Source organism: Strongylocentrotus purpuratus, unplaced genomic scaffold (assembly GCF_000002235.5).
Source record: "Strongylocentrotus purpuratus isolate Spur 01 unplaced genomic scaffold, Spur_5.0 spur5_scaffold_7, whole genome shotgun sequence".
Lineage (NCBI taxonomy): Eukaryota > Metazoa > Echinodermata > Echinoidea > Camarodonta > Strongylocentrotidae > Strongylocentrotus > Strongylocentrotus purpuratus.
The window spans coordinates 11,432,118-11,458,448 of NW_022145613.1; the positions used below are offsets into that span (position 1 = coordinate 11,432,118).

Here is a 26,331-nt window from a genome sequence, read left to right on the forward strand (position 1 = left end):
AATTTAGAGCAATTTTCATCTCGCTCTCTCACATTTATAACTTAAATAATTATTGTGTAATCTGTTACAGGTCTTATGTATTTATCATCATGAGATTATGCTAAATTATTTCCATTTTTTTTTTTACTATGATAAGGTCTAATCGGCCACAATGCGACCACACACAACTGCAAAATATGATGCTGAAGCAGCTAGTACCGTATATAGAAAAACAATAATTTGCAGACGATCCCTGTTATTGTATTAATTAGAATGTAGCTGTGATTACAACGGTCTCAGTTAAAATTAAAATTGTTGCTTTAGGTCTTGCTTGGGAGCCGCCCCCAAACAGGGGCGGATCCAGCCGGCGGCGAGAGGCCGGGGCCCAATCCGTGAGAAAATATTTAGCAGCGACTTTACTGGCCAGCTGGTGAATAAGCGGGGGGGGGGGGGGGATATAAGAGCACTTTTTTTGGGGGGGGGGGGTCCAATTTTTGATGAAACATTAAGCGGCGACTCAGTCAGCCGGTGAATAACCGGGGGGGGGGGGGGGGGGGGGGGGGGGGGGTAAGAGCACTATTTCTTCTCTAGTTTGCCTAAGTCGTGAGAAAATTTTTTTTTTTTTTCTTTTCAACAACTTTTTTTTTGGGGGGGGGTCAAGGCCAGTCCCCCCCCCCCCCTCCGCGCTACTACCCCAAAGTGCCTTTTTAGTTTGGGAGTGCCCCCTCCCGGCCATCTTTGAAAGTCGCTCCACCGCCCAGTCTGCCACCGCCCCCACCGCCCCTGATGTTTGAAGGGCGTGAATTTGCATAGTAAATGGGTCAATCAAGGGGTAGTGAATGGTGTAAAGAACTCTTTCCTTAAAGTATGGTGTTAAAAAAATGGTTATTACATTCATTTTCTTTTCAAATTTCCAACTGGCAGTGTTTTATTCATCCCCTTTTGTAGAGATAAAAAACACATATTTTTTGGGAGGTTGACATTTTGCAGATTTATAAACTTATTTTTCTGCTGCGCTGAAGATACATTTTGATTTTTTTTTGGAGGGCTTGCTGCATTGTAAATCCCTGATTTTTTTCCTTTAGTTTACTTTAATTCCTCTAAACGCCTCAGATGTGCGGCATCCCGCCAAGCTATCATTGTGAAATGTGAATAAGTACCATACCATGGAACTTTCATACAAGTCGCCCTTTTGAAAATAACATTTGTCATCACATACAGGCGCGCCAGGAGCAGTTTGGGATGGGGGGGCACAAACATTCCAGGGGGCTCACCTTCCAGGGGCAGTGGCGTAATGAGCAAAAACGTTTGGAAGGGGGGGGGGCAGAAGGTACGCATCACCCCCACTCTTACATGTTACATGCAGGCCGATCAGGTAAAGCGTAGCGAGCGTAAATTGGCGTGGGGTCCAGGGCCTGAAAGCTCAGGGCTTTTAGGTATTACATTACGGTTAGATAAGCATCCAGGGGCCCGCCTTAGGACTCTCGATGGGGCTCAGGGGGCAGAGCCCCCGGAAGCTCAGGGATTTAGGTATTTAATTACGGTCAGCTATGAGCACAGACATTGGCATATGTCACTTATTTGTTTTCTTCTCTCTCTCTCTCTCTCTCTCTCTCTCTCTTTCTTTCTTTTTCTCTGTAAAATACTCGTTTTTTTTTAAGTGAGGGGAGCTCAGCCGTTCTGCAGCCCCCCCCCCCCCCCCGCTTCCACGCCTGGGTGTGCATGTCATATTATCACTATTATTCTCATAATTTGTATCACTTCCGTCGTTAGTGATATCTTTATTGAATAATATTAATTCGATTTGAATGACAAATTCAAACTGACTGTGATGGGTGACATGAGAATAAATTGTCATTGACATTGCATCGTCATTGTCCGCGCGCGCGCCACGTAAGTACAACGGTACTTGCATATTATGTACAACTTGTAGGCTAGCGCGCGCGCGCGCTCAAGCTACCACCACCTGGCTTTCAAGATTGAGGTTGAATTGATGGTGGAAAGGCGTTTCAAAGATTCTGTATAAATTATAATGGCAACTGGTAAATCCTTGCGAGTGCTCAAACTACTGCAGGATGTTGGCAAAGCATCGTAAGTTTAAAGCGTAACAGTGCTTTCCATGTTATTTTTTTATTTTTAGTGGGTTCGATTATAAATATAGATATCTAGGAACAGGAATGTGTGTTGCCCGTTGGCACCCCTCGGACCTCGATTTTAGTGCATGTCCAGTGGCAGCCGCAGCATGCTTGTGGTGGTAGACGGGATGCGCGGGATTGAAGGGACCTGAGCTGGGGCAGCATGCAGCAGCCAGAGGGAGGGAGGCGTGGCGTGGCAAGCGGCGAGGAGCTGAGCTGAGCTGAGCTGAGGCCGCGGCCGGGAGCGATAGATATTAGTTTGTTGAGGTTTTTACAATCCAAACTTTCAAATGCATAATCCTGATAATACATGCATGTGTTTACAAAGATCTTGAATGGATGTACAGGACCTGAAAAAAGCATAAAAAGGCTAATCATGTCCGGTACAGTGCCAGTACTCGGTAGAGTGTGGTAAGTCACTATTAAAGGTAAAGACCAGTATTGGAAACGCCCCAATTTCAAAAAATGATGTGGAAGCTCTTATTACCAATCGTGTGAAAGAATATGTTTTGAATGTTACATTATGATAAAAAATTTGACGGGAAACCGGCTACTAATTGATATATTTGGTAAATTAGTGTATCTCTCGCCTGTTGAGAGATATGAAATGCACATGTAGCACACGTGTGTGTAGTCCCATTTACATCTTTCTGTGTACAGTGCTTCTAACTTTATGAAGACTTGGCCAAATTTCTTATCATTTTGATGATTCCAGAACCTTGTTGCTGCAGTACATCTATGCTAGATGATCAACCTTTTCTGATCAATTTCACAACGTTTCGATAGTAATTCTTTAAAATGTTGATGTATTTGGATTCCCATGTGGATGTATTATAACTTTTATAAGCATTAGAAAATTTAGCCGCTAAAACACTTCTATTTTGCGAAAAATGAATAATAAAAAATTTACTGGTGCTCCCGCCTTCCTGGTAAATTTCAAATATTTCAAATAGCACCTAATTAAGCTAAGGCCAGAGATTTATGCCATTTTACAAAGCTGGTGAATCAAAAAGTTGGTACCGTATTTGCCGGCGATAAGGCCGCAGCGCCGTATAGGCCGCACCCCCGATTTTGACATTTAAAAAAAAAAAAAAACTTTTTGTCAAAGTCGGGATTTGATCTCTTGCGTATAAATGTTGATTTGACTAAATCACCGCCTTAGACCTCTCGCCATCCCGCACTGATGCTAGCTAATGCAGTTTTTTGTGATGTATACATTGCGCCTCTCTGTTGTGTATTGAAATGGATTCAAATAGCGACTTCGCGTGCTGGATGCTTCGCGGCAGCTCCGTTAAACGGGCCCTTTTACTTTTGCAATGCATTGGCACGAACTTAGATCAAGATCTATCAGCAGATGTTGTTTTTGGAAGTTTATTTTCGTCTTCATGTCAACAATGCAAGATAAAATTGTTGGTAAGATGTGTGGAAATGTATACCGTATTTGCTGGCGTAAAGGCCACAGTATTTTTGGAAGAGAAAATATCAAAAAGTCGGGGTGCGGCCTTTACGGCGAAACAGAAAAAAAAAAAAAAAGTCAAAACCAGCACAAATTTGTACATATGGGACTAGATCTACGAATGGTACAATAACTATATAACTGCCCCCACGCCCCCCCCCCCCCCCCCCCCCCCCCCCCCCCCCCGGCTACGCGCCTGAGAAAAGTCCAACTTAAAGTGGATCTTAGTATTTGTGAAACACTCCCCTGATGATGATATGACATGAGACTTCAGAACTCTATTGCTTCTATTTCTTTCACAATGCAATTGCATGAGTAACGTCAACTTTAAGTTTATAAGGGCACTTCTTTTCTTTTTTCTTTCTTCTTATTTTGAACACCTTTAGATGCAGTTGTCCAGCCCACTCTCAGGCTTTTGGGGGAGGTATTGCACTGGCGCCTCCGGGGTCTCGTATGCCACTCAAATCTTGCTCCACGTCAGCTGAACAGCCTGACTATGCATTTGAGGTGAGCTGGAGCACATGTAACCTGTTACTACTGTATTTTCTTATTCTCATAGACTGAATACAGGAGCCATCCGGCTCCAGTAGGCAATGGGTTATGACAAATAACCCTCCCCCTCCCCTCCCCCCCCCCCCCCCATGGATGTTCTGATTTCTGTGAAAGTGGTGATATAGCGGTGCTTTCATTCACCTGCTACAAAAATGTTGTACTTCCAGAGTCAGATTGCAGGTTGCTTGCTTCAATAAGCTTGTTAGTCCAGGGCAGGCTTGCAACAAACAACTTGAATGATGGTGAGGAATACAGGGTTAGAAAACTCTATACCAGTGGGCCCAGTGACATACTTGAAGCTTGAACCAGACAACAATAAACAGAGTACTAGTACAAAGAACAAGTAGTTAGTACATTACCCCAGTACTTACAGGTAAAGAACAGTTTGGGAAACTCCCCCCCCCCCCCCTCTCAAAAAATGAAATGGAAATATGTTTTGACTAATACGTGATGATACAAATTTTGCAGAGAAGCTGCCTACTAATTGATATATTTGGTAAATTATATCTATTTGGACCTGAAAGATATCGCGCACGTGTCGCGTAGTCTCATATTCATCTTTCTGTGTACAGTGCTTGTAACTTTACCAAGACTGGGCCAAATTTCTTATCATTTTGATGATTCCAGAACCTTGCAGATGCTAGATGCTAGATGATCAACCTTTTCTGATCGATTCCACAACGTTTCTTTCACAATGCATTGCATGACCAGAACCGATATTTACCTTATAAGTTGGACTTGAACTATGGCAAGCCGTTCATGCCACTAGATCCTCTTACCATTCCTGGCATTGGTTTCTTTAATAATCATGCAGAAGTATATCAGAACAAATAATATGTATGGATAAATGCAAACTTACTGTTTGTCGAGTCCAAGAGTAGATCGATGGAGAGCTCTGCTGTATGTGAGATATTGCTGAGGAATATGAGACATAGGAGGGGATGGGGGGGTTCTAATTATCCACTCATCCTTCAGTGTGATTGGTCATTCATTCATGTATCACCTAGTTATCCCCCCTCCCCCCCCCCCCCTATTCATTATGCCACAATACACCTCAACATGTAGTATGTACAATGGCAAGTGCAAACTAAGGAAAAGGACGATTACACTCTTGCATCCATGTACATGTACATGTATGAAATACTAGTGGTACACATGCAAGCCACATGTTCCAATGTTTCATGTACATGTACATGTATATCAAGACCTAATTGTCAAATTTTGTTGAACAATCTGTTGTCTTCTCTGTCATGGTTGAAAGACAATTTTCTTTCTTCTTTTTGTGCATGTGTGCATATTTTAAAACAAAATTTTTGAAAGAAAAGTAAGATTTAATCAGTTAATGATTTCCAACAATTTATACTACTTTTTGATCTGACTTGTCGGGTTGCAATGCTGTTGATAAATTAACGTAATACATTTAAGTTTTGGCAAGTTTTTTGTTCTAGCTAGTACCTACTCATTTTTTTCTTCTTCTTCTTTTCTCCTTCTTTTTCTTCTTCTTTTCTTTTTCTTCTTCTTCCCCTCCTCCTCCTCCTCCTTCTTCATCTTCTCCTCCCCCTCCTCCTTACTCTCTCCCCCTTTTTTGTTCTTGTTTTGTTTTTCAGATGGCGTGCTCCAACATTCGATTTGGAAATGGGGTGACTCAGGAAGTTGGCTGGGTAAGTTGCATGATTTAGTTTGTTACAATTTCTTTTTTTTTAAATTATTTCCTGAACTGTAGAATATCTTAATTCCTTAAAGGTAATACAAAGTTTTGGGAAATGTTGAAAATCGGGTTGATAGTGATTCTTTACCATTTTGATATATTTGGATGCCCCTGTGGATGTATTATAAACACTAGAAAATTTAACCTCTAAAACACTGCTGCTTTTGAGAAAAATTGAATATAAAGATTTACTGGTGCTCCCGGTAAATTCTGATAAATTTCATATAGAGCCTAAGGCCGTACAATGGTAGCTGTGACCATGAAAATCTCAGAATATGTAGTTGTGATACATAATTTCCAAACGGGAATAGCTAATTGGTCGATTTTAGTCAAGAAGCATTGTTCTATAGCTTATAATTACAGTGCTTATATAGTGCTTATATAAAGTCTCTAAGCGCTCTACAATAATGCAGCATAATTACCCTGGCTTTAGCAGTGCAGCTGTTACGCGCGCTGCGTTTCAAGGAATAAATTCCTACCAGGTACCCATTTACTTCACCTGGGTGGAGTGTGGCAAATATAGATCAATGTCTTGCCAAAGGACATTAGTGCAGCGGCGGGACTCGAACAGCGGACCTTGTGATCGACAGTCCGGCTTAGTTAAATATCTTGACCTTGAGAGGGAGCTATACAAAATAAAGAGTTTATTATTTACAATTTCATAACTTTAGACTCGATTTCAACCACGACAACGATCACTGAATATTGTAGGATCGCATATATATGCTTCTAATATGTTCATTTGAACCAAATTCATGACCTCATACCAAAACTTTGTATTACCTTTAATGTCTGTGTCTGTGTGCTATTTCTGGTTTCTGTTTTTTTTTTTTTATGTCAAAGCAAGGGCAAGTTTTACAAAATGGTGCTTGTTTATTTCAGATACATAATAGATTATGGTATACCAATGTGTAAACAGAAGTAGCAGCTTTATGTGCTAGTCCTTCCTGTATGCTACATCTGCTCCGTTCACATTAGCCCTTTGTCTTTACACTTTGCAGGCCCCAATTACTATTGATTTTTGTACTCAATCCCCCATGGTGAAATCTCTAGCCAGAATGTGAAGATTAATCTTTGCTGGACTTTGAGCCTATGCTGGTTATGAAAGAACATTTGCACTGTGACAAACATAAAGCTCCTGGATGAATAGAGGCTAATACTAATCCATGTCCTTTCTTTGTTTGGTGTCTTATCTTTGCAGGACTTTGAGCACATGGGTTCAAAGAATGTTTGCGTGGTGACAGATAAGAAGGTATGTTTGCCATTTGGTTCATCTTAGGTTCAGTCATGGGGGAATGGGAGTTAGGAAAGTGGGGGGGGGGGGGGGGGGGGCTACTCGTCTTACAGCTAGATCAATTACAAGAGCGAGCTAAGCATGGAGGGGCTGGTAGGGGGTTGAACCATTTTCTTTTTCACTTCATGTCTTTTTATCCTGTCTCCCTTCTTATGTTTTTCCTCCAGAGAAGGGAAGAGAACCTTTCCCTTTTCTTCTTTTTAATTTTTCCATTCAAACTCCTCACTATACCCCTGTCCATGTTCATGAAACCTTTTTGTAAAGGGTTTGAAGAAAATTGAAGAAATGAGTATGTTCTGTAATTGTAACCAAGAATGTTTTGACTACTGAACTGGTGATAGAATATATGCCTATAGATAGATTTTTTATTGTAGAAATGAGTGTGTTTTGCCACCAGTAATGTTTTGACTACTGAACTGGTGATAGAATATATGCCTATAGATCGATTTTTTATTGTAGAAATGAGTGTGTTTTGCCACCAGTAATGTTTTGACTACTGAACTGGTGATAGAATGTGCCTGTAGATCGATATATTATTTACTGAAGGAAACTTAATTGTGATAGCAGGAATAAATATTGCCGGAGTAGATCGATTCATATTCCTTGATTTTCCTTTATTTTATTCTTAAATAGAAAAAGGAAGTTAATTTTCGACACTCTGACACACTCCCTCTTTATCAGTTTTGCACATCTACAAAAAATGTACACACAAACAGCCTTTTCACACAGCTAAAATTCTATAAACATGATAAGTTTAAAGGGCTTTGAACTAATCAGCTGTACATACGACATCATTCACACACAGAAATTTCGGTGCGATCGTTAATCGTTTCGTGATTAACCACTGCTCTTAAAATGCGCAGTAGTGCCATTGCGCATTGAAGGTCAGGTCATATCAAACAAAGCACACGCTCCTTCCAGTTTAAACACGTTTAAACCTTTCACACACACAAAATGTCAAGCTCTCTAGATACGAACTTCGTATCTGCAGCCTGCTTTGAGGGGCGTATGAATCGCGACTTCGTATCTATCCGAGCATCGTATAAACGATGTACACACAGGGAAAATTTTCTTTAAAGGTGTTTAAAACTGTTGAGTTTAACATGTTTATACTAATCATCTCTAGACACGATAAATTTTAGCTGTGTGTGAAAAGGCTGTTGGACTGACACTCTTGGGGGAACATTAAATACGCAAAGTAGTGGACTCTCATGGGGAATTTGACACCATCTGGTGTTTACCCAATAACAGGTGTTGTCTCAATGTCTGTCAGCAGGATCAGCCTTCAGTTTTATGACCAATTGGCCTTGTGTAATGCCTTTAATCCCTTTAACATACAACCCATGTATCTCTTGTATAACACCACGTCTCATGTTTTAGCTCCTTTAACCCCAAGCTTGCATGCCACACCTCACCCAGTTAAGGTACCCCTGTGGTATTCAAATGGAAAGGATGATCCTTAATAGGAGATTAAAAGGGGAGCTTATTAACCCTCCTTGATCATGGATTAATCTCCCCTTAATTGCCCCCATGTTGTCATACCAGGTTATTTCCTTTCTATTGTGCTGGTAGGCTGAGTGTCTTTTTGTTAGTACTTTGAAAAGGAATTATAGGTAAAGACCAGTAAACACGCCCCAATTTCAAAAAATGAAATGGAAGCTCTTATTGCCAATCATGTGAAAGAATATATGTTTTGACTAATACATGATGATGAAAATTTTGCAGGGAAACCGCCTACTAATTGATATATTTGGTAAATTAGTTTATGTACATGGTCTGTGAGAGTTAAACGCATGTGTACGTATAGTCCCATATACATCTTTCTGTGTGCTTGTAACTTTACGAAGACTGGGCCAAATTTCTTACCATTTTGATGATTCCAGAACCTTGCAGTACACACCAATACTTATATGCTAGATGATCAACCTTTTCTGATCGATTCCACAACGTTTCTTTCACAATGCAATGGCATGACCATAACTGGTCTTTACCTTTAAGTGCAGGCCCTGTAAAGTTAACATGAAGAATAAAAGAACTTGATTGATTTTGTCCTCTCATGAAGCAATTAATAGAAAGGAAGTAGACCTGTTGGAAATGCCAACTACTACAAGTGGAGGATGCTGGTGTTATCACAAGATTATTGTAAACCATAGCAGTTTGGAGTTTTACTTGTATTTATGAAGTAACCAGTTTTCCCGCCTCAAATTGGCCACAATTAAAGATAAACTTGAGTTCTGGTAAAAAAAAAAAAAATGAATTCTCTCAGAATCAAACAAAACTTACACTGAATGTTCAAGATTACAAATAAAAATGAATTTGCCAAACAATTTTGGTAGAAAATGTATACTGGCTGAGTAATGAGCATCGAAAGATAAGGGAATCAAGGTTAGTAGCCCCGACACCGTTTGTGTAGTCCCACATCTTTCTGTGTACAGTGCTTGTTACTTTTCCAAAACTGGCCAAATTTATTATGATTTTGATGACTTCAGAACCTTGCAGTACACACCAATACTTACATGCTACATGTTCACCTTTTTTCTGATCTATTCCATACCTTTTCTTTCACAATGCAATCGCATGACCAGAACTCAACTTTATCTTTAAGCTTATTTTCCACTACTTCATACATGTGGTATGAAGAAAAAAAAATGTGGATTTTAAAGAACCAATGTGAAACGAAATTGCAGAATTTCACTCTAAACAAATTGCATTGCTACTCAAAAATACTGAATTCATATTTGTTATCACACTGCCATTTTAGAGAAAATTAAGTATTTAAAAAAAAAAGATATTCGACCGGCCGACAGACCCAGGTTCTGCCACCTAAATGGCAATACAACATCATTTTTTTGTTAAAGGTAGAGACCAGTATTGGAAACGCCCCAATTTCAAAAAATGAAATGGAAGCTCTCATTACCAATCATGTGAAAGAATATGTTTTGACTAATACATGATGATAAAAAATTTGCCGGGAAACCGCCTACTAATTCATATATTTGGTAAATTTGTTTCTCTCATGGTCTGTGAGAGATATAGGGTAGTCCCATATACATCTTTCTGTGTATAGTGCTTGTAACTTTACGAAGAATGGGCCAAATTTCTTATCATTTTGATGATTCCAGAACCTTGCAGATGCTAGATGCTAGATGATCAACCTTTTCTGATCGATTCCACAACGTTTCTTTCACAATGCAATTGCATGACCATAACTGGTCTTTACCTTTAAGGCTTACGAAGCCCTGATACATAAACGGCACATTGTACTGCACTTGAAATAGACTCAAGTTTGTCTGTGTGATTTTTGTCTCTTTCTGCTAAAGTAAAATATGTAACTCCTAGCATTCTGGATACGGTAAAGCTACAACACTATTGCACAGAAAGGTGACACTGTACTAGGTGAATCAACAAAAGAAGTTATTCCTACACGTTGAGATGTACTTGTACAGCGTTGTATAGGGCTATCATGGAATAGTTGTCTATTTTTTTTTTTTTTCAATCTTTAGGTTGAGATTGCCAAAATCCAGTTCAGTCAGTTCAAACAAGGAAAAGTTATTTAAAATGAAAATGTAAGGCATTTAAATTTTGCCATTCATGATATTATTAATGATGGTGACAATTGTAAAATGGTGATGATAACAATAATAATAGTATTAATAATGATAATAGTAATAAACCTAGCAGGAATTATGATGACGATGATGGCGATAATAATAGTAGTACCGGCAGTAGTAATACTACTACTACTACACCTGCGCCTCAGAATAGCTTACTAGATCGATGGCGCATAATAAATGCTGTATTATTATTATTATTATTATTATTCTTCTACTACTACTACTACTACTACTACTACTACTAATGATAATAATGATACTGATAATGATAATATTAATAATGATAATAATAAAAAGAAGAAGAAGAATTAATAGTGATAATGATAGATAAATTACTAAATATTTTCTCCACACATCAATGAGAAATGGATGAATGAAAGATGGTATATCATTGGTCTATTTTGATGTGCAGTTAGCAAGCCTTCCAATCATGGACACTGTTCTGGAGTCCCTGAATGCGGCTAAAGTCAACTATGAGGTATTTGACAGTGTCAGGGTTGAGCCAACTGATATAAGGTAAATTCGTCAGCACGATTTAAAATACTTGATCGGAAATGTAATTCAGTTCATCTAGCATTTTTGGTGTAGATATTATTCTGTTATTATTCAATTATAAGCCTGGGACCATATTCCAATGACCAAGTCCTCTAATATGTTAAAATGTGATTTTAATTGTCATATCAAACTGAATTAAAGGTACCGGTAATACAAAGTTTTTGGTAAATTTTGAAAATCGGCTGGTTAGTGATTCTTTAAAATTTTGACATATTTGGATGACCCTGTGGATGTAAGATAAGAGCTAGAAAATTTAGCCCCTAAAACTCTTTTGCTTTCGAGAAAAATTTAATATAAAAATTTACCGGTGCTCCCGGTAAATGTTGATAAATTTCAAATAGCGCTTACGGCCATACGATTGTAGCTGCGACCATGAAAATCTCAGAATTGAGTTGTAATATGTAATTTTAAAACGGGAATAACCAATTGTTCGATTTTAGTCAAGAAACATTATTTTATGGCTTTATTAATATCTTGACCTTGAGAGGGAGATTTACAACATCGATTTCAACCGCGACAACAATTACTGAATATTGTAGGAGCGCATATGCTTCTAATTAATATGTTCATTTGACCCAAATTCATGACCCCATACCAAAACTTTGTAATACCTTTAAGTCTCGTTCAGATACGACGCAGTAAACTGTCACAGTTTTCTTACGTGTAAATGAATGGAGACTGCGTGTGACTTTGCATGGTCTTGCACATATTCACTGAGCTCTGTGTTATATGATACAGAAATTTGATGCGCTGATTTTGCCGCTGATTCTACCACATGAACTATCAATCAATGATAATAATGACAATAATAATGATCTTGTTCGCACCACAAAATTATGACAATTTGGCTTTGCCGCAACTTTTGTAACATGTACAGTGCGCGTCAAAAAATGAAGTTTACACCTAGAAAATTGCTAATTATTTTAAAAATCATCTAGGAACAGTAAATTATTATACATGTACATCTTATGAAAGAGTGTTTTATTCCAAATCATTTGTGAGTGATACGTGTTCATGCTTGGATGAATAAGAGATATTGTTTAAGAGAGTGCAAAAATGGACTTGCGCCGAAGAAATACATGTGATGTTTGAATAGAGCAATTGGGATTTGGGTATTAATTCGGTCCTTGCAGATCCAAATAACATCTTTAACAAAATAATCATGCCACACATATTAAATATCGAAGGACATTTGAATGTGTAAGTGTGTGACTTTGTGTCTGCAAATGCATCTCATTTGATACATTCAATTCATTCTCTTACTTTGATCACTTGGCGCAAGTCGATTTTTGCATGCTCGCAAACAATGCCTTCTGTTCATCCAAGCGTGACCACATACCACCCAAAAATGATACCAAACGATTCGGGATATAACACTCTTTCAAAACATGTACGATAACCTTTCGTTTATAGCCGACTTTTAAAATAAATGACAATTTTCTAAGTGTAAATTTTTTTTTTGACTCGCATGGTACATCAATGTTCTCTCTATGTATGTACATATTGAGGGTTCAGGGACTCAAAAACTTAACTCCCTATTTTGTCAATGGGTATCAATGGGTATTTGGTATCAAAATGTTCAGAAAAATGTGGGCTTTCCAGGAAACACAAAGACTCAACTCCACCCAACACCCCATTGAAGTCAATGGCTAGTGAAACATGGACTTACCGGTAACTTGTTAAGGCCCAAGTGCTCAGTGACACATAAACCACTTTTTCTCAAAATGGCCAAAATGTCTTTGTGTCAGTGAACCCTCGAATTCGATATACCTGTCTATTTCCAGTTTTCACGAGGCCATCTCTTTTGTGAAAGCCCGAAACTTTGATGCCTACCTGGCTGTTGGAGGGGGCTCTGTCATGGACACCTGCAAGGCTGCCAATCTCTACGATTCTCACCGGGATGCCGAATTTCTGGATTTCGTCAACGCCCCCGTCGGTAAGGGACTCCCAATCCCAGGAGCAGTAAAGCCTCTCATTGCAAGTAAGTCTGTCTCGATCACAATTCTGTTGGTCACCCCACTCACTGTCTGCTGAATTTCAGCCAACTTTGAATTCTCATGATTCGCCTTTTGATTTTAAAATGTGAGGTTAAAGGCATTAATTGTTTAACAATGCCAAATCTGTGATGCATGGCCCTATGTGTTATTAGTGTCTATGATATGGTTTAATATTGAAACCCTAAACGATTTTCCAGATTTTTCCAGATTTATTCCCAATTTTTTTACTCTAAAGGGGGGGGGGGGGGAAGTAGAGGGCAAAAACAACTAGTTGATTTCATATATTTCCATAAATTGTTGGTTCTGTTTGATAATTGCTACCTAAATTGACAGTTCACTTCCATACTTTTTTGTTGTTAAATCAATTACAATATCTGCAGAAACTCATTTATGTTTTGTGTAGATTTGTGTATCTGTATCTTATATAATTGCACATCATTAGGACAGTGGTCTTGGCTACCATTCCCAATTTTCCATGTTAATAATAACCTTTTTACTTCGTATTCCTTGTAAGGTTTCTTGTATTTTCTCTCCTTGTATTTTGTACAAGAATTTCTCCTCTTGAAGGTTTTCTTTTCCGTTGAAAGGCTGCCTTCAAAAGTTATCCAATCTTTCAATTGCATTCCTTATCATTGTTTATTAGAAAATCAAGCTATGATATATAGTCCCATAGACATTCTGCAGTGTAGTGGTAGTGGTAGTGGTAGTGGTGGTGGTAGTAGTAGTAGTAGAAGTAGTATGAGTATTGTAGATGATGGCATTATAAGTAGAAGAAAAATTGGGAGTATGAGTAAATATGGTATCAATTTTATATTATATTATATCTTCTCATGTTCTGTTCTATCACTTCTTCTGTTAATGCTAATATGAGTAAAACAATGTTATCAAACTACATGTCAATACTACAGAATACATATTCTACAAATTCTACTACTTACGATTTTACATTTTCACAGTTCCCACTACATCGGGGACTGGGAGCGAGACTACAGGGGTGTCTATATTTGACTACACTCCACTCCGAGCTAAAACAGGTAGGTACCGTGAGAAGTAAAATAAATAAAAACAAATTTATTGAAGCTCTCTTTTTGTGTGTTTCTATGGGATTTCAAACCACTCCCATCGTTTACATGTACATGTATAAAGGCCGGTGGCTTGTCACATGTTGTTTTTTTACCTCACAAATGCACGAAACAGATCAGTTACTTAATACATGTTATCTTTAATCAGCTGTTATTAACAGTAAAAGAAAAATTTCCAGGTCAGCTCAGTAGAAACAATTTTGTTAACATAACGATTGAGGGTCATGTGACAATGTATATTTGCAACAGGGATTTCTCTATTTACTGATGAATAAAAAAGAGAAATTGCATTGTAACTAACCGTCACCATATTTGACTATTTTTGTATCGATTAAGGACATCTTTTTCAAGCTACACACATTTAAATGCTAAGGACCTGCTTACACTATGAACATGACTGACAAAAAAAGCGGACAAAATATACAGTTCCTCAGGTAGACAAAGGAACATCCCTTCACTGCTATTATGTAAACATGTGTAGAACAGGTGTCACATGCATATTCACCTTTTTACATAATAGCAGTGAAGGGATGTTCCTTTGTCTACCTGAGGAACTTTATATTTTGTCCGCTTTCTTTGTCTGTCATGTTAATAGTGTTAACGCAATAGTGCACGTCTGAGTTAAGAAGAATGGAGCCACGTGCTTACACCCTTTTGCATGCCAAATCATCTCATGATTTTTCGTTCCTGATGTAGGTATTGCTAGCAGAGTGATCAGGCCGTTGCTGGGTATTGTTGATCCCTTGCACACCCTCAGCATGCCTAACAGAGTTACTACTTACAGTGGGTTTGATGTGCTGTGGTAAGTTGATATTAAAGCTTATCTGTACTAGTTGATAGGAGGGATTAGACCACTCTGCAGATTTTTTTTTTTTTTTCCTTCTTTTTAATGACGAAAAGTTTTTGGCTGTCAAATGCTCAAAAAAATTCATGGCTGGGATTATTTTGTCTTTTGGAGTTGTTGTGTACCATGTTTGTTGATATTTAGTGCCTTTTCATGACTTTGAAATTGAAATATTTGAAATATTGGTCTAAGAGAAGACGCAAAACATGCGGGCCGCCATCTTGGATTACAATGTAGGCATGCATTATAATCCAAGATGGACATGGACAAAATTGGAAAAAGTGTATGAAAGTTATACTAGTAATCACTAGTTGTATGGGCACTTAAAATTGGCTGAATTAATAATGTCACTGTTATGTTGTGCCGGGCAACTGTCCAATTTGTTTCAAAACACAGAATGACTAAAATGTCAATTTTTCAAAATGTATGACTCAGGACCTATACTAATATGTTATCCATAATATATGTTGGCTAGTGCCACAAGGGAGAAAGTAATTAATGATGTTTTTGTACTTGTCATAATCCTTTTATTAAAATTCCAATTTGAGATTTGCATAGATATAGTGATCTCATATTTCAAACATTCATTACTCTTGCTTTATTTCAAACTTTGGCCGTTTCTCTGCATTGTGTTGTAGCTGATAAGCGATATATGTATATAAGAAACAATTAGGAATTGTTATTACCCGATGGACATATTCTGGGTTTTTGTTCCAATTTTTAAGAGGTATTTGCACAGTTCATGATAAACGTTTAAAGGTAAACACCAGTTATGGTCATGCGATTGCATTGTAAAAGAAACATTGTGGAATCGATCAGAAAAGGTTGATCATCTAGCATCTAGCATCTACAAGGTTCTGAAATCATCAAATTATAAGAAATTTGGCCCATTCTTCGTAAAGTTACAAGCACTATACACAGAAAGATGTATATGGGACTACCCTATATCTCTCACAGACCATGAGAGAAACAAATTTACCAAATATATGAATTAGTAGGCGGTTTCCCGGCAAATTTTTTATCATCATGTATTAGTCAAAACATATTCTTTCACATGATTGGTAATGAGAGCTTCCATTTCATTTTTTGAAATTGGGGCGTTTCCAATACTGGTCTTTACCTTTAAAACAGATCGCATTCATCTATGTTTTCATTGTTGAATGAATACAATACATGTATAAAAATGACAAAACATAATACTGCAAATCCGCATTTTAGAAATGAATTCTGTCTTTATTTCTTATAAAAAGCCATGCTCTGGAGTCCTACACTGCCATCCCATACAACGAGCGCAAACCAAGACCAACCCACCCCAAGAACCGACCAGCCTACCAAGGGAGCAACCCCATCAGTGATATCTGGTCTAGCCACGCCCTTAGGATGCTTCAGAAGTTCTTCAAGAGGTAAGATACACAAGCCTACCAAAGTAGTAATTCTATCAGTGATGTCTGGAGGGTGTTTCACAAAGACTAAGATCGACTTAAAGGTAAAGACCAGTATTGGAAACGCCCCAATTTCAAAAAATGAAATTGAAGCTGTTATTACCAATCATGTGAAAGAATATGTTTTGACTAATACATGATGATAAAAATTTTGCCGGGAAACCGCCTACTAATTGATATATTTGGTAAATTAGTTTATCTACATGGTCTGTGACAGATTAACGCATGTGTCGCGCACAGGTGCATATAGTCCCATATACATCTTTCTGTGTACAGTGCTTGTAACTTTACCGAGACTGGGCCAAATTTCTTATTATTTTGATGATTCCAGAACCTTGCAGTACACACCAATACTTATATGCTAGATAATCAACCTTTTCTGATCGATTCCACAACGTTTCTTTCACAATGCAATGGCATGACCATAACTGGTCTTTACCTTATAAGTTGGACTTGAACTATAGCAAGCTGTTCATGCCACTAGATCCTCTTTCCATTCCTGGCATTGGTTTTTGAAGGGACATACCCATCGTGGTCACTAATCTACAGAATTTACATTTTTTGATAGTTCATTATTGAAGGAAAAAATGTTATCTAAAGATCATAATTGAGAGACCAATGGTGAGAGCTAGCAATGAATGGCCTGCCATAGTTCAAGTCCAACTTAAGTCCATCTTTATTTCGTTAAAAATATAGGGTTAGGGTAACTTAGTTGCAATCTGGTTCAGGTTTAGTGTTAGGGCTAGGAATAGTTATAGTGTTTGTTCGGTTAATGTAGGGAATTAATGCAGAGCAATTGCCGCAGGAGTGAGTATCGTCCAACTCCCCAACAATACATCATTCTTTGTTCTAACTTGTAAACCCCCAGAGCTGTGGCTGACCCGGAAGATTTGGAGGCTCGTTCCGAGATGCATCTAGCCAGCGTCTTTGCTGGTGTGGGCTTCGGCAATGCTGGTGTTCATCTATGGTGAGTTCTAGTTTTCCCTCCGGTGGTTCCTGAACAAACACAGGGATCGTTTAACAACGTTAAATCTGAGATGCACGGCCCTACGTGTTACCAGTGTCTGTGATAGATGTTATATTGAAGCCCTACAAAAATTACGCTTCAAAATGATCCAGAAGTGCCTCAAAAAAGTAAAAACCTTTGAGTGACCAGTGTTACCATACTCGTGTTCCCCAATTGATTGTAGTGTTACGAAAACCGTTAAGCAAATACAAAATTTGATTCTGATTTTCAATCATAAATATCTTGATAATCAGACAGGAGATCGGCTTGTAAAAGTCATGGGGTTCCTGACTGACCTAAAGGTTTATAATTATCATTGCAGCATGAGCTAAATCCAGAATTTTGTTTCAGAATCTGAGTCAAAGTTATCGGATCCCTTTAAGGACACTCTGTCGCCACTTTTCATGTGCAGTATGTCATAATTCCCTGACACAGGACTTGGTGCAATACCATTAATGAGTGTACAAGTCTTGCACACAGCAAATTGGACGTCCCACCAGGGAACTACCCTGTAGTGTCTAAGGAAATCTTCAGGCGAGGGAAAATCATGATGATGAGCTTTCCTTACCGGTATCTTAAGTGTAGAAACATTGCCAAAATCAAGATTTAGGAGGTAAGAACAGGTTTTCAAAACGTGTTAATCCAGTTGTTACCAATTGAAAGTTGTTCAAACTTTGTTTGTAGGATACTGTACTACTAGGGAATTTTATGTGTGTAAGAAATGAGAATTTGAGCTCATTTACTTCATAGCTGGGTATCATTTTAGTCTGATCTCTTAACATTTGTGTAGGAGTTCCAAGATCGACACTTATTTTCAGTTAAACGTTAACATCCCATTTCTTAACAGTGGTTCAAACAGAAATAAAAATAACCGCGATATTACTGCCAAAATCAAGATTTAGAAGGTAAGAACAGGCTTTCAGAATGTGTGAATCAAGTCTTCACCAATTGAAAGTTTTTAAAAATACTATTTTTTAGGAATGTGAACTTGAGCTGATTTACTTTATAGCTGGGTATCATTTTAGCTTCAGTATGATCTCTTAACATTCGTGTAGTAGTTCCAAGATCGACACTTATCTTCAGTTAAACGTTAACAGCCCATTTCTTAACGGTGGTTCAAACAGAAATGAAAATTAACGGAGTATTACTGCACTTTTCTCTCCTCATATCTTCTACATGCAGCCATGGTATGTCGTACCCTATCGCTGGTATGGTGAAGGAATACAAGTCTCGTGACTACGATGTGGACCATGCTATCGTGGTGAGCCTCTATATAGACTCGTCTTCATCAGCTGGAGTTTGCCAAAGAACCCGCTATATCAGACTTTAGATATTATCCCGAAGCTTGAAATTGCGTTTTCACCAGACGAGTTTGCCAAAGAACCCGCTATATCAGACTTTAGATATTATCCTGAAGCTTGAAATTGCGTTTTCACCAGACCAGACCAATCCGCTCATCACAAACTAGCTCGGACAGGCGCAAATTAGCGCTCTATTTTCCGAATAGTGGGATATTTTGGCAACAAGATCAAGATTTCTCTGGATATTTTCTTGACCAAATATCCCACTAATTGCAACTGCAGGCTAATGAAAACCTAAATTGACTCGTTAGTTTGTAGTTTGCGATCAGGATAGTTAAAATACCGGGTTATTTGGCTAAGTCGAGCTGATGATGACAGGCCTATTGAGTGTTTTCCTTGTGAAACCCGTCTCCAAGAAATAGGCCTTTGGATACAATGGAGGGTTCTGGGGGGTGTTTCACAAAGATCCTAAGTCAAACTTAACTCTAAGTTGGACTCGAACATTATGAATAGCCCTCTGTAGCCTTAAAATAAATATATTCAAAAGCAATTATTCAAGTATTTTAGATGTTTCATAAATTCCACATCAAGAACATGAATTCTCCTTGATAATAAAAAATCTGAATGATTTCAATCAACTTTAATGCCTTTTAAAATAACTTCTACAAAATATTTTTGATAATTGTTTTTTTCCATAATTGTTAAGTCCGACTTAGAGACAAGTTCAACTTAGGATCTTTGTGACACCTCCCCCCCCCCCCCCCTTGTTCACCTCTTGTGTATTTAGTTTGTGCAGTATTTTTGTGCAATATGTGCAATTTGTGCAATATTTCAACATGGGAAACCACAGCATCCCATGTTAAACAAACAAAAAAAACTCACAGGATTGTTGGTGTGTCTGTGCTGAGTGGTAGGTTTCAAATACCAGTATGCACGCTACAGTCACATACAGGTTCAACAAACTTTACAGTTAAGCACTGGTGCACTTTCAACTCCTTATCATTTTGCTTATAAGTGTTATATTCAGATTACTGCTTTTGTTTTGTTTTTAAGATGTTGGGCAAGTTGTTGTAGTCTTGCTCACCATTTCTCTCTTGAATTTAACCACACTTAACAAAAAAAGCTTGCCATGCAAGTGCAAACATGGATTTAAATAGACTGTGTTTATATCATGAATATATGACCAAATAAATTGTTGGTGTCCCTGTTATCTGCTTAAATATCTTTACTCCAAATTATCTGCTTATACAGTATATGAAGTTTCATTATAATGTGCACACATTTAAAAAAAAGCTTTGTACTTAACTATAGCAGGGCCCAGACACATGGTCGTTGGCACCAAAAATTGAGGTCTGGAACCCCCCCCCCCCCCCCCCCCCAGATTTCAATTTACAGTGGGCTCATGCATACAGACTCTAGAACATTAAAGGTACTATGTCTCTTTTGCAGCAACCTCAAATGCTGTAGAACTTTGCAGGAATTATGAGTATGTCATGTATGTCCTAACTGTGAAATTTAACGTTAGCAGTGTCCTCATATTCAAATTTTGCAAGGAAACCCGTTTACTTGCTAGACTTCACTGTCAGACACTATTGAGTGACTGACTGGCTCTTTTTCTTCTTTGGTAATAACATACATGAAAAGAGTTGTAAAGGGTACATGAGCATTTGTCTACATCAATAACCCACTTCTTGTGATGGCCAAGATTAAACTGATTGAATCTTTGCGCAGCATAAAATGTATGACCATTCGGTACATTTATTGTCTGAAAATCAAGACTATTACTTTTGGGCTCTATAGCCGTAAAGTCAATTTGACAACTATAGTCGTTATTTTCCCACTTGAAGACATTTTCAAGCCCCACCTTTTTTAGGGAAGTGCTAAATTAGTATTATCTTTCAAATGCAGTTGGAATTTAATTTTTTCATTTTTTTGGCCTGCAAATGGGACATAGTACCTTTAAATCAGACCCCCTTTTGAAAAAAGTTACCTGTGAGGCCCTTCCTATTGTACCTCATGGTCTAAAATTATCTGGAAATTGTTGTCATATTGCTCCAACACTGTCTGTCTGTAATATAGTTAATAGAGTCAAAGCTTATTAAGTGCCCACCTCTATATAAAGGCCACCAGTCTGTGGTGGTCACCCATATTGCCACCCTCTAGAAGGGAATGTGTGTTCATGGAGAACCCGTCTACAGTGGCCAATTTTTGTGTTTCGCTTTGATGGCCCTTATAGACAGGTTGGACTGTATTTCATCTTGTTTCTCTTTGCTCTTTTTCACCAGCCCCATGGCTTGTCTGTTGTCGTGACAGCACCTGCCGTCTTCAACTTCACAGGGCCCAGCTGTCCTGAAAGACATTTGGAGGCTGCTAAACTTCTCGGTAAGCAATGGAGGATTTGCCCTCCAAATGAATTTTAATGGCTCGTTACAAGGGGAATCATGGAAGTTTGTTTTTTTTTACACGTAAGTTAAGAGTAGACGTCCCTAGGTTTCCATGTGCGTTAGGTCATAATTTGTCGACACCAGACATGATGGAAATACCATGTCTTGGTGGTGTACAAGTCTTGCACACAGCAAACCAGTAGTCCCATCAAGAAATCTCCCCACTGCCCGTCTCTTGGAGAGTCTTCGGTCAAGAAATGTCCGAAAATTAATTTTCTTTATTGGGCGATTAGTGGAAAATGCAAAGCATCATGTCAGACCTGCTGGTCATAAAACTGAATGCTAAATTATTCCTGGTGATTGACAACACCTTTTATTGGGTAAACAACGAATGGTGTCAAATTCCCCATGAGAACCCACTACTCTGTGTCTTAGTTGGGAAGTGGGGATGAATGAGAGTAGCTTCCTGCAACGAAGGTCCTATCCGTACTCACCTTATGTGTGTTGTAATATGCTGAAGTATTAATTGATTATGCTTATCACACATTATTATTTATAAAGTAAAATCCTGCAGCTTGCCATGTCAATTGAGAACGAGCCAATGAAATGACCAAGGACTTATTTCTCTCCAAAATATGATTTATGGGAAATTTTGATCATTTTCCACCGAGTGTTTTGATGAAACCCACTATGAAAACAAAAAAATGCACAAAATACACAAAATACCACTTTTCCCTTTCGACACAATGAAAACACTGAAGATATCCAACATGTTCTTAAACGGTTTAAAATTTGACTTTTGACCCTTCTTTCACATCCCCAGGCACTGACATCACGGGAGTCAAGCTCGCGGACGCAGGCCGCTGCTTGGCCGACACCGTCAGGAAGTACATGTACGACCTGGAAGTAGACGACGGACTGGGGTCGTTGGGCTACGACTCTTCGGACATCCCCGGGTTAGTCAAAGGCACACTGCCACAGGTAAGTTTGATGTCCGGATTGAGTATTTCAATTTGAGTATGATGTTTTATAACATTGTATTACCATTTTTTATTGGTTGGTTTCACTGTATACCATTCAGTTTCAATTAAATTAAATTCAATTTTATTTTATTCTAAAAAAAAAAACTGGAAAATGTTATAATTAAACCACCTTAAATGCATTGTTTAACAATGTTTAATCTGAGATGTATGGCCCTACGTGTTATCAGTGACTGTGATATGGTGTAATATTGAAGCCCTAACAAAATTGCGCTTCAAAATGATCATGAATTGCCCCCCAAAAAGTAGAAATCTTTGAGTGACTAGTTTTAATATACACATTTTCTCCAATATTCTCCAATGCTGATTTCCAATCATACATATCTTGATAATCAGATAGGCGATCGGCTTGTAAAAGTCTTGGGATTCCTGACTGACCTAAAGGTTTATAATTATGATTGCAGCATGAGCTAAGTCCAGGATTTTGTTTCAGAATCCGAGGCAATGTTACTGAGTCGCTATAATGAAAAGAAGAGCAAACATGTAAGAGAAAAACGCTACCTAAGGGCAAATTATGAAAATGGAAGGGTCAGCGATAAAGAGAAAAAAGCCTTATAAGATGTTGGCCCCAAATAAAGATATAATCATATCTTTGCGTTGTGATATTATAATAGCTTTCCTGATTGCCAATGCACTTCATTATTTAATAGTAACATAGTATCTTGTCATCAATGAGGTCAACCATATTTTAAATTATTATGCTGTATACGCAGTGAAGCAGAATTCATAAATATTGCCTGTACTGTATATTGAGATGCATAGACAATTTTTTTAGTTTTAAGGTTGCAGTTCTTATTTAAATTTTAATTCTCATCACTGTCTTATTCTCTCCCCCATTTTTCCAATCCCTCCAACATCCTCTGTCTCTGTCACCCACATCTTCCATTCTCTCTGTTTCTCTTTCTCTCTCTCTCTCTCTTCTCGGTGTACTCTCTATCTCTCCCCCTCTGACTCATTTCCTGTTCTCTCTTTTCTATCCCTTGTTTCACTATCACTTTTTGTTTTCTCTCTATCCCTCCCCCCCTTTCTCTCTCTCTCTCCCTCTCTCTTTCTATATTCCTCCCTCTTTATCTCTGTTCTTCTCTCACTCATTCTCTTTCTTTCTCTCTCTCTCTCTCTCTCTCTCCTATGCATCCTCTCCCCCTCCCTCCCTCTTACCCCATGTCTGCCTGTCCTGTTTTCACTCTACCTCTGCCCCCTCTCTCCCCCTCCCCCTTCCCCTGTCCCTCTCTCTCTCTCTCTCTCTCTCTCTCTCTCTCTTCCATGCCCTCTCTCCCTCTCTCGCTCTCTCCCTCCCTTTCCCTACCACTCTGTCTTCCCCCCACCGTTCATGTATACAGCACCGTGTGACCAAGCTTGCACCCCGCCCTCAGAGCGAGGAAGACCTTGCATCCATGTTTGAGAGTTCCATGAAAGTTTATTAATGGAACGTGGCCTTCGTCGTCCTTGTGTGCTGCAACTCAAGATCCAGAGTAATGGATAAATTTCCTCCTTTATATTTAAAGGGAACAAGTCACCAAACAATATTTCGGCCAGATACTTGGTGATTTTGTACAAGCATACTGGCCAACGTTATTCTTTGTAGGTGATTCGTTCCCTTTAAATCTATCCATTCATTCTGTTGGAATTTATCTTGAGGTATTCAAAAAGAAAATGAAATATTCAATGAATGATCATTTGTTATTTCATCTGGCTAAATCAGAGTTCAATCAGTTTTTATATTTATCACACGGCCAGTATTATCCAATATGTATGATTATGAAAGTAATAACTTGGTACATTTCGTACATTTACTTGTGTGCCTCGTATCAATACTTCAGGGCAGAAAATATTGCAGAAACGTAAGCTTAATTTTTAAAGATTTTGGCAACTGTTATGTGAATCCACTTCCTTCATTCGCACAAAATGGTTAAATATCCATTATATGCATTACATTTTGTATTCTTTGCTAATGATCCAATGACAATCGAAAATTAGAATGATTGTTTATAGAACTACTCAAGTAATGAAGATATAATGAAATTGAAACTACTTTTGAAAGTTTGGTGCTAAAATGGCATGCACATTTTCATTGATCAGTAATTTTCATAATGTAGCCATTATTCTTGTGTTTCTTTATTTTTTCATTTGAATTTCAAAATTGGTTTACTGCTCAGCATTTAAAATCATGGTAATAAGACATGTTTTCTACTCAAGACAAGATGTTCATTTGATTATGTAACTAATAATTTAATCAGCTATAATTCCAAAACCATTGTGATATAGATAGAATTTTTATGATATATATATATTTTTTGATGATGATGATGATGATGATGATGATGATTATGATGATGATGATGATGATGACGATGATGATGATGATGATAATGATGAATGTGATGACGGCAACAATATTAATTATGATTCATAGAGTGATAATATTGTTTACCATGAGAATCATTTCAATGGTAGAGTTGATGAAACAAACAATCATGGCAATAATGGTTATTATTCAAAGTCACTTGTTACAATGATTTAGTAGAGGGGCTGTCTGACGGCATATGTTCAAACTAAATGCAGTATGAATACATGCATTGCAAAGCCATTTAAAGTTTATTTTTATACATATTTTTATGGCTGAGCCTTCTACATCTTATATTCTAATTTTCTCTGCCAGGTTGATGTGAAATTTTATTACATGTCCTTTCTGGGTGCTATATAAAATGGACTTTACATTTGTAATTTTTTTTTGTTCTCCATTGTTGCCTGTGCCAAATGTTTGTGATTATCAAAATGATGTATGAGATATATTTTTGTAAAAGCAAACGATGATGATGAAATTGTATACCGTCCTAAAGAACCCTATTATGTATGTGATTCAATTGCGGTTGATTATTACAGATTTTTAAGCAAAGAAAATTTGCTGTTCTCGTTCCTTTTGTAAATGGACTTTGTTCTTTGACTCTGAAGATGGAATTGTTCTGTGATATGCAGTTATCTTAGTAGAGTGCTAAAGTCCAAGAGATATGAAGTTGACTGATACTGCAGAGTTTATTTGCGTGTGTGGTGGTATGTGAGAGATGCACAGAGAGAGAGGGGGAGAAGAGGGATACTATAGTAGCATTGAAAGAAGAGGTAGATATATAGGGGAAGATCTAGAGGGAGACTGATGAGACAAACAAAGCGGTTGCCATTTTTCAAAAGGTAGAGGGGGGTCGGGTTGAGAAGTGTTAAGAAATAGGATACATATGTTTTGGAAAGAAGAAGAAGGGGCGAGGCATCAGTTGGGGAGGGGATGTAACATAAGCGTCACAGAAGAGGGGGTGAAAAATCCATTACAAATATTCTTTCGGAAAATTTGGGATATGCATAGGTTGTCGGACAGCACGAAAATTGTTTTAGCTTTCTGTTTTCTATTTGATTTTATCAAGAAGATTTCTAAACACCTGTCAACACATTTTGAAAATATGGTACAGTGTTACATTGCATTCGACGGACGATTCCGTCAAATGTTTCTATATAGTACGACACAAGACTTTGATCGCTATCAAAAATGACAAATCTTGTGGTGTGACCATTGATAAATGTCGGTGATATGAGGAAGCCTCATAATACCATTAAACAAGAGATTCAATTTTGGAATAAAATAAATGAATTAAAAAATAAAAAAAATAAAAAAAAAAAATCCTTTTTCAACTTTTTATTTATTTATTCCCCTATTTATTGAATGTATCATTAATCAATTCATATGATATGTTCAGGTGCCCTCTGTTTTTACAAGCTTAAGGTCTAATTTCATTTAATATTTTGCCAATTTATGTTTATATGACTGTTATATGTTGTTTTTTGTTATATATGTCGGATTATAAACAAATTGAAAAAGAAATTGAAATCGAGGAAAAAATATTCATTTATTTATATTATTTTATTTACTAATTATCGTTTTAGGCATACGAGACA

The 26,331-nt window shown here is 37.8% G+C and overlaps 1 protein-coding gene across 1 annotated transcript; it reads left to right on the plus strand.

Annotated features, from left to right (window-relative positions):
• Positions 1-1,934: 1,934 nt before the first annotated feature.
• Positions 1,935-25,290, plus strand: LOC575433 (hydroxyacid-oxoacid transhydrogenase, mitochondrial). Its single transcript, XM_030973870.1, has 14 exons — positions 1,935-2,070; positions 3,957-4,077; positions 5,730-5,783; positions 7,032-7,082; positions 11,151-11,254; positions 13,078-13,274; positions 14,247-14,324; positions 15,069-15,174; positions 16,467-16,619; positions 17,527-17,625; positions 18,847-18,925; positions 21,251-21,347; positions 22,173-22,330; positions 23,730-25,290. The coding sequence occupies exons 1-14, from the start codon at positions 2,012-2,014 to the stop codon at positions 23,811-23,813; spliced, it is 1,440 nt and encodes a 479-aa protein (XP_030829730.1). The 5' UTR covers positions 1,935-2,011; the 3' UTR covers positions 23,814-25,290.
• Positions 25,291-26,331: the final 1,041 nt, after the last annotated feature.

Excerpts from the sequence above, each read along its gene's own strand:
- LOC575433 (XM_030973870.1), top strand. The coding sequence starts at position 2,012 with ATGGCAACTGGTAAATCCTTGCGAGTGCTCAAACTACTGCAGGATGTT. Across the intron at positions 14,325-15,068 it reads TCCACTCCGAGCTAAAACAG|GTATTGCTAGCAGAGTGATC; the intron begins GTAGGTACCGTG and ends TTCCTGATGTAG. Across the intron at positions 21,348-22,172 it reads GGAGGCTGCTAAACTTCTCG|GCACTGACATCACGGGAGTC; the intron begins GTAAGCAATGGA and ends TCACATCCCCAG.